This window comes from Pseudophryne corroboree, chromosome 2 (genome assembly GCF_028390025.1).
Source record: "Pseudophryne corroboree isolate aPseCor3 chromosome 2, aPseCor3.hap2, whole genome shotgun sequence".
Taxonomy (NCBI): domain Eukaryota; kingdom Metazoa; phylum Chordata; class Amphibia; order Anura; family Myobatrachidae; genus Pseudophryne; species Pseudophryne corroboree.
In genome coordinates, this window is record NC_086445.1 from 957,623,308 (window position 1) to 957,639,229 (window position 15,922).

The window sequence follows — 15,922 nt, forward strand, 5'->3', positions numbered from 1 at the left end:
TTCCTTCATGGACCAATGCTGTGCTAGTATAGTGATGGACAACAAAGGCCCCCAGGTCCTTCCTGCATTATTGTTACATTTATTTGTTATCGCTGTAACACTTGAGTAAACTGCCTGTTGGCACGGTTTTACACATAGAATGCTCTTTATTCAATTAAATGAATTGTTTTAATTTATAACTGAGAATAATGGTAATGAGCGACCCTTTTTGAAGGTTAGTGGGCCGCAGAAATATATGAAGTTGCTTATCACTGCTAGTGCTAGTACAACCAGTTGCTATGGGTACCATTTCACTTTTATCCCCATAATAAGGCCCAGATTTATCAAGCCTTGGAGAGTGATAAATCGATACACAACAATTAGGAAGCACCCCCTATAATTCAGCAGAAATACAGTTGTAATGAATATTGGGGTAATCTGCTATTGTCTTTTTAGCCATCAAATATCCAATAACTGAGTGTGCAGATTTATTTTGCTTGCTTTATGGAGAGTGATAAATAGCACGGTGATAAAGCACCAGCCAACCAGCTCCTAACTGTCATCTATCAAACCCAGCCTGCAACATGGAAGTTAGGAGCTGATTGGTTGGTACTTTATCACCATGCTATTAACCACTCTCCAAGACTTGAAAAATGGGGGTCTCAGAAGGGTGTCTGGTTGATAGATCTACAGCAGAGGTTCCCAAACGCGGTCCTCAAGGCACCCTAACGGTCCTGGTTTTAAATGTATCCATGCTTGGCCACAGGTGACTTAATTAGCACCTCAGTCAATTTGATTTAACCATCTGTGCTGAGCCATGGCTATACCTAAAACCTGGACTGTTGGGGTGCCTTGAGGACCACATTTGGGAACCTCTGATCTACAGTAAAAAGATCAGTAAGAAAGTCAATAGGTAAACCCCAAATGGTCAACATGGAAATGGTCAACAGGGTAAAAAAGTGCTCAGGGTCACAAAAAAAGTGGTCAGGTTGCACTTACTGTATATTCAAACTCATTATGCATCAGCTTGAAAGTAAACGTAACATCTGTCACATTCCTGCTTCACTGACGGGATGGGGTTACCCGCTTTACACCACAAATATTACATAGAGTACAAATATTACATAGAGCGTACATATGTAATCTCTATGAGGAAAATAAAGCACTGCGGAAACCATGTACAGGTCTCTATCCTGCAGCATATACTTTAAATAACGTGTTTAATATAGAAGGTAATATATGTCATTTGTATACTGCACATACAACGAGTACAGAGAGAATATGAATTCTGGTTACAGACCAGCACCCAGTCTGCCAGATCCGGCCCCTGTCAGTGAGCCCTGTGATGTACTGAGCAGCTGTGAAGCAGATACAATCTTTCATATATTAAACATAATGTTTTGGGAGTTTTTTTCTGTCCTTTGGAGTCTGTTCATTTGCACTTTTGGAATATTTTCTGTAGATAGCTTACATGTTCTCATTAGACATGTGACAGGCTAGCCTCTGAGTATTATCCCCTGGCTCAGAGATGGGTAACATAATATATTTTGGGACCTTACCTGGTCTCGTAAGGGAGGGGCCACACGTTAGATTTGCAGTGAAGCATCAGATCATAGCAAAAGATAAGCAAAAGTTAGAATCGAGTGTGAACTCATCCCTGGTTAGTCTTTCTGGTGAGAAGACATCGTCATCTTATGACAGATAACCTGCCACATATACTGCACAGTGACATGTCTAGGAAGAGGCTGTATATGACCGTGGGCTGCCAGTGGCCAGAGACCAGCAGGGCCCACACCGCACACGCCGCTCCCATTTATTTTTAATATTTACCCTTCCAGAGTTCCGCACTGACGTCACCAGCGCTGTCAAATCACCGTGACAATGGTGCAGCGGAGTTCTGCGCATGCGCAGTAAAGAAATCACTTGGAAAATGGCCGTCACGCCCTCTAGCGCTCAGACTTTCAGCTCTGCTTGCAGAGAAGAGGGGGCCCGAACAGAGGAGGCTGAACACGGGTCTCCTCCTCTCTTAAAGCGCCCCTGTCTAGCTGTTATATTGCTTTTATATGCACTGGGACATTTTAAAGTGACAGTACTGTAAAAACCACCACAGAGATTTTAGACAAATATTGTACTGGCACTATCATAGAATGGAATGACACACTCCACCTAATAGGCTTTAAAAGGACATATGCAGACTATATATTGATGCCTTGTATTGTGGTTAGTAAATGGTCATTTATAATTTTTACGCTGGTACTTACAGATTAAACAAACAAAACATATACCCATTAATGGAGCATGATGCAAATAAAATAGGTGGAGTTGCCCATACTGAAGCAGCCAATCAAATTCTTGGTTTCAGTATATAAACAGGTCTAGAAAAAAAAATCTACTATGGCCAAAACTGCCATTTTGTGGTAGAAATAAGGCATAGGAAAATAATATAAGTAGAAGACGGGTATGACTGAAAAGTACTTTTAGGTTGAGTTCAAAATCCGATTTTTGTTCAGAATCAGATTTTTACTCTTTCCAACATGCAGTCTGTGTGCAAACGCCTGGGGTTATTTCCCAAAAGTGAGATGTACGTGTACATCTATGAGACCATTGATATAATCGCAATGTGATTTTTTTCAAAATGCAGTATTCATGGTTTTGGAGTTTATAAATGACCCCCAATGTGTGAAAAAACTTTCCTTGGTGAAGCAGAAGTATTTTATCATTCATAATTGATATTTAATTTTTTCTATTTTTACTATTATTTATTATGATTATTATTATTATTTTTATTATTACACCAGAATTATTTGTGCCTCTATGATCATTTATGTTATTTTTCATTTTTATGTTTATAATTTTATCATTTTACTTTACACATTTTCTTTTTGTTCCTTTTTATTTTTTAGTTGTGTCTGGTAAGTTGGAATTTTATTATACATCATTTTACATTCATCATGTTGTCATGGTCGGAACAATCCCCCCATACTCCTCTTCATTGACCTCCATTACCCACCAACCAATCAGCCTCCATGTTTCATTTGTCACTGGGGACATCCAGAATGACCGGTGAGAGCACCATCTGCCCGAACAAAATTGGTAATTGTGACAAAGTTAACAGGTAATAAGTCAGTGACATTTTCTTGTACATAGGGAAGAGTTCCTTTTTCAACTAATCAGTCACAAACCTAGTAACAATATTAATTAAAGTATGAATTTAATACTTAATGCTTCTTATGATATCTCTTAACATATTCCAATTAACATACTTACTATGCAGTATTTTGTGTGCAAATCATTCATTTAATGGTGATGACATCACTGTGGAATTAAGAGGCGCCTGCTGTCAGCACGCAGTGGGTCGAAGCCGTTGTGTTCTCAGCCAAAATTCACAGAAATAAAGTTTAAATATACAGTACATGGCATATGGACGATAGATATATCAAGACACATCTGTAAATAAAATATAAATACTGTAGTAATTTTAACAATATTTTCAAATACTATATTGTTTGCTGCATTACTCCATTAAAGGACTCTGGGGGGTATTCAATTTGTGCCGAGTTTTCCGACAGTCGGAAAACCGGCACTAATTTGACCATTGGCTATTCAATCGCTGGCGTTTTCCACAGGTTTTTGCTCTGTTTTCGCTATGCCTTTTAGATTTTTTTTTCTCGAATCGGCATGGGCGAGAAAACAAACCAAAAACTGTTGAAAATGCCCGGGAATTCAACAGAACACGTGGATCAGTGGCGAATTTGCCGATCCACGTGGTTTTCGCCTGGCCGGATTTTTCGACAAGTTGAAAAATCAGGCCAGGCTTTGAATAGGTCGAATGTGAATTCGACCTGCAAACTCGCGGAAAGTGCAGTTTTTTCGACAAGTCGAAAAAAACGGCACAAATGAAATACCCCCCTTTGCAGGTACAATTTCTGCTTTGAATGGTTGATAATAGATGCAAGTTACTTACAATTAAGTAAATAACAGGCTTACGTAAAATATTAAACATCTAAACACCTGCAATGGTACAGGAAATCATTCACGTCCATTGTTCGTATTGGAAAAAATTGAAGTTTTACTTCACAGATCAACAAAATAATAATAAATGTTTTTTTATATATATATATATATATATATATATATATATATATATATATATATATATATATATGTTGGAAGACAGAGTTGGAATCTCTGTCTCCAGGAATTTTACTTTGCTGACTGAAAATAAAATAGGATAAAGGCAAATGATTCCACATGGGTGGGCATCAAACCTGATTAAACAAGGAAAATTAGTTTGGTCGTCAAAACAGCCGCATAACTGTCCTATGTCTCTAAGTAACTCCGGCTGGCATCTTATTCCACTGCATTGCTCTCATTTTCCACCAGTTCTTTCTCAGCGCGTGAATCCTTTTCTGTTTTTGTTTAATGTGAATTTCATTTTCCATTCTCATCCTGGCGAGTCTTTGCTTAGCTATTAGCTAACTAGGTAAAACTATATGTAGCTTTTGGCTTCTTCCTAATTTCTTTCCCCTTGTATTGTTCTGTAAATGTGAAGTGTTTTTGTGAATTTTTTAAAATGTTAAACAAATTTCAATGTATTGTTGTCCGTTAAAGATATAACTTAATTTTAACCCCCAAGTGATTCCAGAAACATTATATCAGAATGGATGATAAACAAGTTAAGAGTCTTTAAGAATGAATACATTCATTTTTGCATATGAGCCTTTGCTGCAAACTGTGCCGGATCAAAGCGGTTTTTCGCTCTGTGCAGGTCCGGACCGTCGACCAAGTGACGTGACAATGTCATGCTGAAGGGTCAGGACCGGAAGTACCGGGAACTTCAAAACTGCAGCTCTATAGCTGTACAAAGCCAAATGCATGTACCATGGTGTCCCTGGTTCCTGGGTGACGATGCCGCTCACACACTCACTAGTTATGGCCCTGGTCACAAACCACACTTCCCTATTCTCACGCAATGTCCTCCCAAATTTCCAAATTACCGGGAACATTTGCAGGGCAGAAGCTTGATGATGTAATTTGCAGCAAATGGCTCAGGCAACACTTCTGAGTTGCATATGTGCTAAATAAAAATAAAGAGGAAATTCAGTGCTCCGTAATGTGCCGCCTGCACACATGAAAACCGAACAAAGAAACATCACAGTGAAGGGCCATCATGACCATTCTAGAAGACCATTCTAGAGAATTGATTGGGTTTCCAGTGCTTGCATTGCCCTAAGCCTGTGGTTAGCCATACAAGCTGCAGGTCTAGTCTGGTGCTGTAGGGCTCAGTCCAACGTATGTTGAACATAGTTGCCAAGACATACAGTTCAAGTAAACACAGTGTTTGGTAAATTCCTATTTTCTACAGCACAAACGTCTCTTTGTCATGGACTGAAGTGTTGTTGATTGAAGAGCATCAATTAATTATAGTGCATCATTTCCTGATGCTTATATATTACATTTACATTTCTACATAACATTAAAAAAATTCTAAGGCAATCATATTCATTCATAGCTGAAGCCTAGGTCACAGATCAGTTGTTCATGAGCTTCTCACTTCTCTATACCTACCAGTATATTAGGGGAAAACTGGGGCAAAAATTGTCCAATCCCCTGTGATCCGCTCAACCTTTTCCATAATTGCTGAAACCCTTCTCTTTTAGTCCATAGTGTGAATTACTGGAGGTATGGTTTACTACGAAACAAACACTGACCAATATTGGTCATGTCTGCAGTACAGTATCACTATCTGCAGGCTCTTGATTCAAAAATAATTAGTGTAGACCATACTTGTCTAACATTTGGACCTTCAAGGTCCAAGCGTCAAATGTGGGTTGTGTCATTCTGCACCTGCTCTATGCTGCAATTAGTGTAGCTGTCTTTTACGGTATCTCACAGCAGTGGGTGGGGCCACGTGATGCATATCACAGTGACTGTGGAAGGCCGGGTTCTATCCCAAAAGTCTAGGAAAAGTACCAGGAATTCAGGTTTCTCTTGATCGTCCTAGGAGTGTAGGCAACTACCGCATGTTATAGAGACAGCTGCTTCTAGCACAAAGCCGTCATTACATTATAATGCTTGATGTACAGATCTCTATGTTTAACCAAACTAAAATACAAGCCAGAGACACTGACTAAACTTTTATCCAACCAGAAAATGTGTCTTTCCTTGCACGGCTACAGAGTAGATTTACTGTTGCTTTCCCAGGTGCAGATGCACGTTTTCCATCTAACATTAATGTTACTGTAGCATATGGTTTTTTACACATCCTGTTTACTGTTATTCAAAGTGACCTTATAAACCGTATAAACCAACTAAACAGGAACAAGCTGGTAGAGCTTGCGCTTATGGCCCAAACAGATGTTTGGTTTTCAATCTTCATTCATGTTCTTCTCATCCAGTTCTGAAAAGTCCTATTTTGTTTAAATATATAGAGTGCAACGCAGTCCCCTGTCTTCAGCAACCAAAATGGATTGAGAGCGCATATTAGAAATAGCTTTGACTTGCAGACGTCTATAGAGAAAGCTGAATTCTTTATGAACTGTGATCCACCACATTGTGTCAGCCATATCAGCCTCTCAGACTATTAAGTTTCACAACATTCTGAGCCGGCTAAGGAGAAGACGAGACCTATATAGGGATCTGTTTATGAAACAGTGAAACGTTTGGAGAAGAGAGCCAGTGGAGAAGTTGCCCATCGCATCCAATCAGCTGCTACGTATAATTTTATATAATGCACATTATAAATGTTACGTCAACACTGATTGGGCAACTTCTCCACTGGCTCACTTCTCCACACTTTTCACTGTTTCATGAATAGACTCCAATGCTCACAGGCTAATGAATAACAATCTAAGGCTTTATTGATATATTGTTTATATTTTAGAGCCTCCCAATTTTGTGGTGAAGCCTCGCGATCATGTAGTTGCATTGGGGCGTACTGTCACATTCCAGTGTGAGGCGACAGGAAATCCGCAACCGGCTATCTTTTGGCAAAAGGAGGGCAGCCAGGTAATGTGTCTTTTTCCCCCTTTAAATTATGTAATTGGTTTTTAAATATCCAAGAAATTTCAATGTAATGCATCGTCTCATTAGTTAATGCTTTCTATGCCTCAATCTGAATACATGCGTTTAATTAATATATCGCCCTTTAAGCGGTGTTGTACGCCGCTGCAGCTGATTTGCTGATGATGATGAGTACTTTGCTAAATTTGGATATCAAAATGGCTGTCACTGAGCTAAGGAAGCAGCATACATCATTAACGGTAGCAGATCCATAAATGATCTGACAGGTACAATTTATTTCACATGCGACTTGTATTATTCAGAGATAAACAAAGGGTTTGATTACATCAGTTAAAGGTCATCCATTTATCAAGCAGCAACCAAAGATTTCTCATTACACCAGTGCGTGTTATACAGCTTCATGATTATAAATTGGATCTAAAATACGGTATTGTGGGCAAACATTGTGATTTGTATTTTTGTAGCCCTGAATAATCCAAAATGTCAGCTATGCACAAAATAGGTTGAGTATGTTATTGTAGAATATATTCTAGTAGTCATTAATAAGGGTCTATGGTGTCTATGTACTAAGGCTTGGAAAGAGATAAAGTGAATGGAGATAAAGTACCAGCCAATCAGCTCCTAACTGCCATGTTACAGGCTGGTTTATAAAAACTTACAGCATCTGGTTGGTTGGTATTTTATCTCCATCCACTTTATCTCTCTCCAAGGCTTAGTACATAGAGCCCTATATTCTAAATTCAATAGTTAATGTTTTGTATTATTACAATGAATGAAATTGGTACGTTACTGCTCATGTCAACTGTTCATAGCATTTGGTGATATTTATTCTTGAATGGCAACCAAAGCTGTAATAATCACCATTGGTTATAAGCATACTTGCCTACCTGACCCTCTCCATGAGGGAGAAAATGCTCTGTTCCTGCCTGGACTTTCCTGGTAATGTATGATTGCCATCACCTGTGGTGAAACACCTTTCTTATCAATTAACTAGCTCACCACAGGTGATGGCAATCATACATTACCAGGAAAGTCCAGGAACAGAGCATTTTCTCCCTCATGGAGAGGGTCAGGTAGGCAAGTATGGTTATAATAGACCTGCTATGTTTGTTGGAATGATAATAAAGGCCTACTTCAGATCTGATCGCAGCAGCAAATTTGTTAGCTAATGGGCAAAACCATGTGCAGTGCAGGGGGTGCAGATACAGACCCTCCAACATGACCCGCCCCACTAGGTACAAAATGCTCTGTTCCTGGACTTCCCTCTTAATCTATGATGTCCATCACCTGTGTTGATCTAGTTAAATGACAAGAAAGCTGTTTCTTCACAGGTGATGGCAATAATAAATTAAGAGGGAAGTCCAGAAACAGAGCATTTTGTACCTAGTGGGGTGGGTCATGTTGGAGAGTATGCAGATATAACATGTGCAGAGAGAGTTAGATTTGGGTGGGTTATATTGTTTCTGTGCAGGGTAAATACTGGCTGCTTTATTTTTACACTGCAATTTAGATTTCTCTAACGTCCTAGTGGATGCTGGGGACTCCGAAAGGACCATGGGGAATAGCGGCTCCGCAGGAGACTGGGCACAAAGCAAAAGCTTTAGGACTAGCTGGTGTGCACTGGCTCCTCCCCCTATGACCCTCCTCCAAGCCTCAGTTAGATTTTGTGCCCGAACGAGAAGGGTGCAATCTAGGTGGCTCTCCTGAGCTGCTTAGAGTAAAAGTTTAAATAGGTTTTTTATTTTCAGTGAGACCTGCTGGCAACAGGCTCACTGCATCGAGGGACTTAGGGGAGAGAAACGAACTCACCTGCGTGCAGAGTGGATTGGGTTTCTTAGGCTACTGGACATTAGCTCCAGAGGGACGATCACAGGCCCAGCCATGGATGGGTCCCGGAGCCGCGCCGCCGGCCCCCTTACAGATGCTGAAGCAAGAAGAGGTCCATAAATCGGCGGCAGAAGACTTTCCTGTCTTCATAAGGTAGCGCACAGCACTGCAGCTGTGCGCCATTGCTCTCAGCACACTTCACACTCCGGTCACTGAGGGTGCAGGACGCTGGGGGGGGCGTCCTGGGAAGCAATGAATTTACCTTAGTTGGCTATATGGATGTATTTAACCCCTGCCAGTTTTCCAGTAAAAAGCGGGAGAAGAGCCCGCCGTGAAGGGGGCGGGGCCTATCTCCTCAGCACACAGCGCCATTTTTCCCACACAGCTCCGCTGGTAGGAAGGCTCCCAGAATCTCCCCTGCATCCTGCAACTACAGAAACAGGGTAAAAAAGAGAGGGGGGCACTTATTTGGCAAAATAACAGATATAAGCAGCTATAAGGGATAGAGTCTTATTGTAAGGTTGTCCCTATACATATATAGCGCTCTGGTGTGTGCTGGCAAACTCTCCCTCTGTCTCCCCAAAGGGCTAAGTGGGTCCTGTCCTCTATCAGAGCATTCCCTGTGTGTGTGCTGGGTGTCGGTACGTGTGTGTCGACATGTATGAGGAGGAAAATGATGTGGAGGCGGAGCAGAGTGTCTGTAACAGTGATGTCACCCCCTAGGGGGTCGACACCTGAGTGGATGTACTGTTGAAAATTACGTGACAGTGTCAGCTCTATATAAAAAAACAGTGGTTGACATGAGACAGCCGGCTACTCAGCTTGTGCCTGTCCAGACGTCTCATAGGCCGTCAGGCAGATGGCAGATACAGACGCCGACACGGATACTGACTCCTGTGTCGACGGTGAAGAGACAACCGTGATTTCCAGTAGGGCCACACGTTACATGATTGAGACAATGGAAAATGTTTTATACATTTCTGATAATACGAGTACCACCAAAAAAGGGGTATTATGTTCGGTGAGGGAAAAACTACCTGTAGTTTTCCTGAATCTGAGAAATAAAATGTGTGATGATGCGTGGGTTTCCCCCCGATAACAATTAATAATTTCTTAAAAAGTATTGGCTGCATACCCTTTCCCGCCAGAGGTTAGGATGCATTGGGAAACACCCCCTAGGGGGGATAAGGCGCTCACACGCTTGTAAGAACAAGGGCTCTACCCTCTCATGAGATGGCCGCCCTTAAGGATCCTGCTGATAGAAAGCAGGAGGGTATCCAAAAAAAGGTATTTACACACATACTGGTGTTATACTGCGACCAGCTATCGCCTCAGCCTGGAGGTGCAGTGCTGGGTTGGCATGGTCGGATTTCCTGACTGGAAATATTGATATCCTAGATAAGGATAGTATATTATTGCCTATAGAGCATTTAAAAGATGCATTTCTATATATGCATGATGCACAGCGGAATAATTGCCGACTGGCATCAAGTATAAGTGCGTTGTCCAATTCTACCAGTAAAATGGTCAGGTGATGCTGATTCCAAACGTCATTTGGAAGTATTGCCTTTGAAAGGGGACATTTGGGGTCGGTCTTTTAGACCTGGTGGCCACGGCAACAGCTGGGAAATCCACGTTTGTACCCCAGGTCGCCTCTCAAAATAAGACGCCGTATTATCAGGCGCAGTCCTTTGTTGGCAAGCGGACAAAAGGTTCCTCTTTTCTGCTCGTGACAGAGGGAGAGGAAAAAGGCTGCAGAGATCAGCCAGTTCCCAGGAACAGAAACCCTTTCCAGCCTCTGCCAAGCCCTCAGTATGACGCTAGGGCTTTACAAGCTCAGGCACAGTGGGGGCCCGTTCTCAATGAATTTCAGTGCGCAGTGGGCTCACTCGCAAGTAGACCCATGGATCCTTCAGGTAATATCTCAGGGGTACATATTGGAATTCGAGACGTCTCCCCCTCGCCGTTTCCAAAAGTCGACTTTACCGACGTCTCCCTCTGACAGGGAGGCAGTTTTGGAAGCCATTCACAAGCTGTATTCCCAGCAGGTGATAATCAAGGTACCCCTCCTGCAACAGGGAACGGGGTATTATTCCACACTATTGTGGTACCGAAGCCAGACGGCTCGGTGAGACTGATTCTAAAATCTAAAATCTTTGAACACTTACATACAGAGGTTCAAATTCAAGATTGAGTCACTCAGAGCAGTGATTGCGAACCTGGAAGAAGGGGACTACATGATGTCTCGGGACATCAAGGATGCTTACCTTCATGTCAAAATTTACCCTTCTCACCAAGGGTACCTCAGGTTTATGGTACAGAACTGTCACTATCAGTTCAGACGCTGCCGTAGGGATGGTCCACGGCACCCCGGGTCTTTACCAAGGTAATGGCCGAAATGATGATGTTCCTTCGAAGGAAGGGAATTTTAGTTATCCCTTACTTGGACGATTCCCTGATAAGGGTAAGATCCAGGGAACAGTTGGAGGTCGGTGTAGCACTATCTCAGATAGTGTTGCGGCAGCACGATTGGATTCTCAATATTCCAAAATCGCAGCTGGTTCCGTCGACGTGTCTTCTGTTCCTAGGGATGATCCTGGACACGGTCCAGAAAAAGGTGTTTCTCCCGGAGGAGAAAGCCAGGGAGTTATCCGAGCTAGTCAGGAACCTCCTCAAACCGAGCCAAGTCTCAGTGCATCAATGCACAAGGGTTCTGGGTAAAATGGGGGCTTCCTACGAAGCAATCCCATTTGGCAGATTCCACGCAAGAACTTTCCAGTGGGACCTGCTGGACAAATGGTCCGGGTCGCATCTTCAGATGCATCAGCGGATAACCCTGTCACCAAGGACAAGGGTGTCCCTCCTGTGGTGGTTGCAGAGTGCTCATCTTCTAGAGGGCCGCAGATTCGGCATTCAGGACTGGGTCCTGGTAACCACGGATGCCAGCCTGCGAGGCTGGGGAGCAGTCACACAGGGAAGGAATATCCAGGACTTATGGTCAAGCCTGGAGACATCACTTCACATAAATATCCTGAAGCTAAGGGACATTTACAATGCTCTAAGCTTAGCAAGACCTTTGCTTCAAGGACAGCCGGTGTTGATCCAGTCGGACAACATCACGGCAGTCACCCACGTAAACAGACAGTGTGGCACAAGAAGCAGAAGGGCAATGACAGAAGCTGCAAGGATTCTTCGCTGGGCGGAAAATCATGGGATAGCACTGTCAGCAGTATTCATTCCGGGAGTGGACAACTGGGAAGCAGACTTCCTCAGCACGACCTCCACCCGGGGAGAGTGGGGACTTCACCCAGAAGTCTTCCACAGGATTATAAACCGTTGGGAAAAACTCGACAGGTATTGCGCCAGGTCCAGGGACCCTCAGGCAATAGCTGTAGACGCTCTGGTAACACCGTGGGTGTACCGGTCAGGGTATGTGTTTCCTCCTCTGCCTCTCATACCCAAGGTACTGAGATTGATAAGATGGTGAGGAGTAAGCACTATATTCGTGGCTCCTGATTGGCCAAGAAGGACTTGGTAACCGGAACTTCAAGAGATGCTCACGGAGGATCCGTGGCCTCTACCTCTAAGAAGGGACCTGCTCCAGCAAGGACCCTGTCTGTTCCAAGACTTACCGCGGCTGCGTTTGACGGCATGGCGGTTGAACGCCGGATCCTAAAGGAAAAAGGGCATTCCGGATGAAGTCATCCCTATCCTGATCAAAGCCAGGAAGGATGTAACCGCAAAAACATTATCACCGCAATTGGCGAAAATATGTTGCGTGGTGCGAGGCCAGTAAGGCCCGACGGTGGAAATTCGACTGGGTCGATTCCTACATTTCCTGCAAACAGGAGTGTCTATGGGCCTGAAATTGGGGTCCATTAAGGTTCAAATTTCGGCCCTGTCAATTTTCTTCCAAAAAGAACTAGCTTCAGTCCCTGAAGTTCAGACGTTTGTAAAAGGGGTACTGCATATACAGCCTCCTTTTGTGCCTCCAGTGGCACTTGGGATCTCAATGTAGTTTTTTTTTTTGGATTCCAAAAGTCACATTGGTTTGAACCACTTCAATCTGTGGAGTTAAAATATCTCACATGGAAAGTGGTCATGCTGTTGGCCCTGGCCTGGGCCAGGCGCGTGTCAGAATTGGCGGCTTTATCCTGTAAAAGCCCTTATCTGATTTTCCATTCGGACAGGGCGGAATTGAGGACTCGTCCTCAATTTCTCCCTAAGGTGTTTTCAGCATTTCACTTAAACCAACCTATTGTGGTGCCTGCGGCTACTAGGGACTTGGAGGATTCCAAGTTGCTGGACGTAGTCAGGGCCCTGAAAATATATGTTTCCAGGACGGCTGGAGTCAGAAAATCTGACTCGCTGTTTATCCTGTATGCACCCAACAAGCTGGGTGCTCCTGCTTCTAAGCAGACGATTGCTCGTTGGATTTGCAGTACAATTCAGCTTGCACATTCTGTGGCAGGCCTGCCACAGCCAAAATCTGTAAAAGCCCATTCCACACGGAAAGTGGGCTCATCTTGGGCGGCTGCCCGAGGGGTCTCGGCTTTACAACTTTGCCGAGCAGCTACTTGGTCAGGGGCAAACACGTTTGCTAAATTCTACAAATTTGATACCCTGGCTGAGGAGGACCTGGAGTTCTCTCATTCGGTGCTGCAGAGTCATCCGCACTCTCCCGCCCGTTTGGGAGCTTTGGTATAATCCCCATGGTCCTTTCGGAGTCCCCAGCATCCACTAGGACGTTAGAGAAAATAAGAATTTACTTACCGATAATTCTATTTCTCATAGTCCGTAGTGGATGCTGGGCGCCCATCCCAAGTGCGGATTGTCTGCATTACTTGTACATAGTTATTGTTACAAAAATCGGGTTATTGTTGTTGTGAGCCATCTTTTCAGAGGCTCCTTCTGTTATCATGCTGTTAACTGGGTTCAGATCACAAGTTGTACGGTGTGATTGGTGTGGCTGGTAATGAGTCTTACCCGGGATTCAAAATCCTTCCTTATTGTGTACGCTCGTCCGGGCACAGTATCCTAACTGAGGCTTGGAGGAGGGTCATAGGGGGAGGAGCCAGTGCACACCAGCTAGTCCTAAAGCTTTTGCTTTGTGCCCAGTCTCCTGCGGAGCCGCTATTCCCCCATGGTCCTTTCGGAGTCCCCAGCATCCACTACGGACTATGAGAAATAGAATTATCGGTAAGTAAATTCTTATTTTTAGTTTGAACACACCCCACCCAAATCTAACTCTCTCTGCACATGTTATATCTGCCCCCCCCCCCCGCAGTGCACATGGGGCCTAATTCAGACCTGATTGCTGCTGTGCGTTTTCAGATGCTGCATGCATGATAATGTACCAGATTAATAACAGATTAATAACAGCAATGCACTGTAGAAAATACACCATAGTCCAGTATAAGGTAACATATGTATGATGTATAATTCAAGTGCACAGTCTGGAACCTGATCCTTAGAGCAGAAGGTGGGCCCCCGGGCAGTGGGGCCCACCGCTGGTTTCCCCTGTGGGCCAGTCCAAGCCTGATTAGGCCCAAAATCAGCAGATTATGTTGGTATCTTGCATGTATAAATAGCCGGATCGTTCATTATGCATCCTAGGCTCTAGCCTAGGGCCCAGTAAGTGCTGAGTAGAGATGAGCGCCTGAAATTTTTCGGGTTTTGTGTTTTGGTTTTGGGTTCGGTTCCGCGGCCGTGTTTTGGGTTCGACCGCGTTTTGGCAAAACCTCACCGAATTTTTTTTGTCGGATTCGGGTGTGTTTTGGATTCGGGTGTTTTTTTTTAAAAACACTAAAAAACAGCTTAAATCATAGAATTTGGGGGTCATTTTGATCCCATATTATTATTAACCTCAAAAACCATAATTTCCACTCATTTTCAGTCTATTCTGAATACCTCACACCTCACAATATTATTTTTAGTCCTAAAATTTGCACCAAGGTCGCTGGATGACTAAGCTAAGCGACACTAGTGGCCGACACAAACACCTGGCCCATCTAGGAGTGGCACTGCAGTGTCACGCAGGATGTCCCTTCCAAAAAACCCTCCCCAATCAGCACATGACGCAAAGAAAAAAAGAGGCGCAATGAGGTAGCTGACTGTGTGAGTAAGATAAGCGACCCTAGTGGCCGACACAAACACCGGGCCCATTTAGGAGTGGCACTGCAGTGTCACGCAGGATGTCCCTTCCAAAAAACCCTCCCCAATCAGCACATGACGCAAAGAAAAAAAGAGGCGCAATGAGGTAGCTGACTGTGTGAGTAAGATAAGCGACCCTAGTGGCCGACACAAACACCGGGCCCATTTAGGAGTGGCACTGCAGTGTCACGCAGGATGTCCCTTCCAAAAAACCCTCCCCAATCAGCACATGACGCAAAGAAAAAAAGAGGCGCAATGAGGTAGCTGACTGTGTGAGTAAGATTAGCGACCCTAGTGGCCGACACAAACACCGGGCCCATTTAGGAGTGGCACTGCAGTGTCACGCAGGATGTCCCTTCCAAAAAACCCTCCCCAATCAGCACATGACGCAAAGAAAAAAAGAGGCGCAATGAGGTAGCTGACTGTGTGAGTAAGATTAGCGACCCTAGTGGCCGACACAAACACCGGGCCCATTTAGGAGTGGCACTGCAGTGTCACGCAGGATGTCCCTTCCAAAAAACCCTCCCCAATCAGCACATGACGCAAAGAAAAAAAGAGGCGCAATGAGGTAGCTGACTGTGTGAGTAAGATTAGCGACCCTAGTGGCCGACACAAACACCGGGCCCATTTAGGAGTGGCACTGCAGTGTCACGCAGGATGTCCCTTCCAAAAAACCCTCCCCAAACAGCACATGACGCAAAGAAAAAGAAAAGAAAAAAGAGGTGCAAGATGGAATTGTCCTTGGGCCCTCCCACCCACCCTTATGTTGTATAAACAAAACAGGACATGCACACTTTAACCAACCCATAATTTCAGTGACAGGGTCTGCCACACGACTGTGACTGATATGACGGGTTGGTTTGGACCCCCCCCAAAAAAGAAGCAATTAATCTCTCCTTGCACAAACTGGCTCTACAGAGGCAAGATGTCCACCTCATCA

At 43.9% G+C, this 15,922-nt stretch overlaps 1 protein-coding gene across 3 annotated transcripts in view; it reads left to right on the top strand.

The window, feature by feature from the left end:
* ROBO1 (roundabout guidance receptor 1) overlaps window positions 1-15,922 on the top strand; it is a 666,598-nt gene that overhangs the window by 525,329 nt on the left and 125,347 nt on the right. For all 3 annotated transcript variants that reach the window (XM_063956322.1, XM_063956320.1, XM_063956321.1), the window contains exon 7: window positions 6,863-6,987. In XM_063956322.1, coding sequence (XP_063812392.1) covers window positions 6,863-6,987 — 125 coding nt within the window. The remainder of the gene's footprint in view (window positions 1-6,862; window positions 6,988-15,922) is intronic.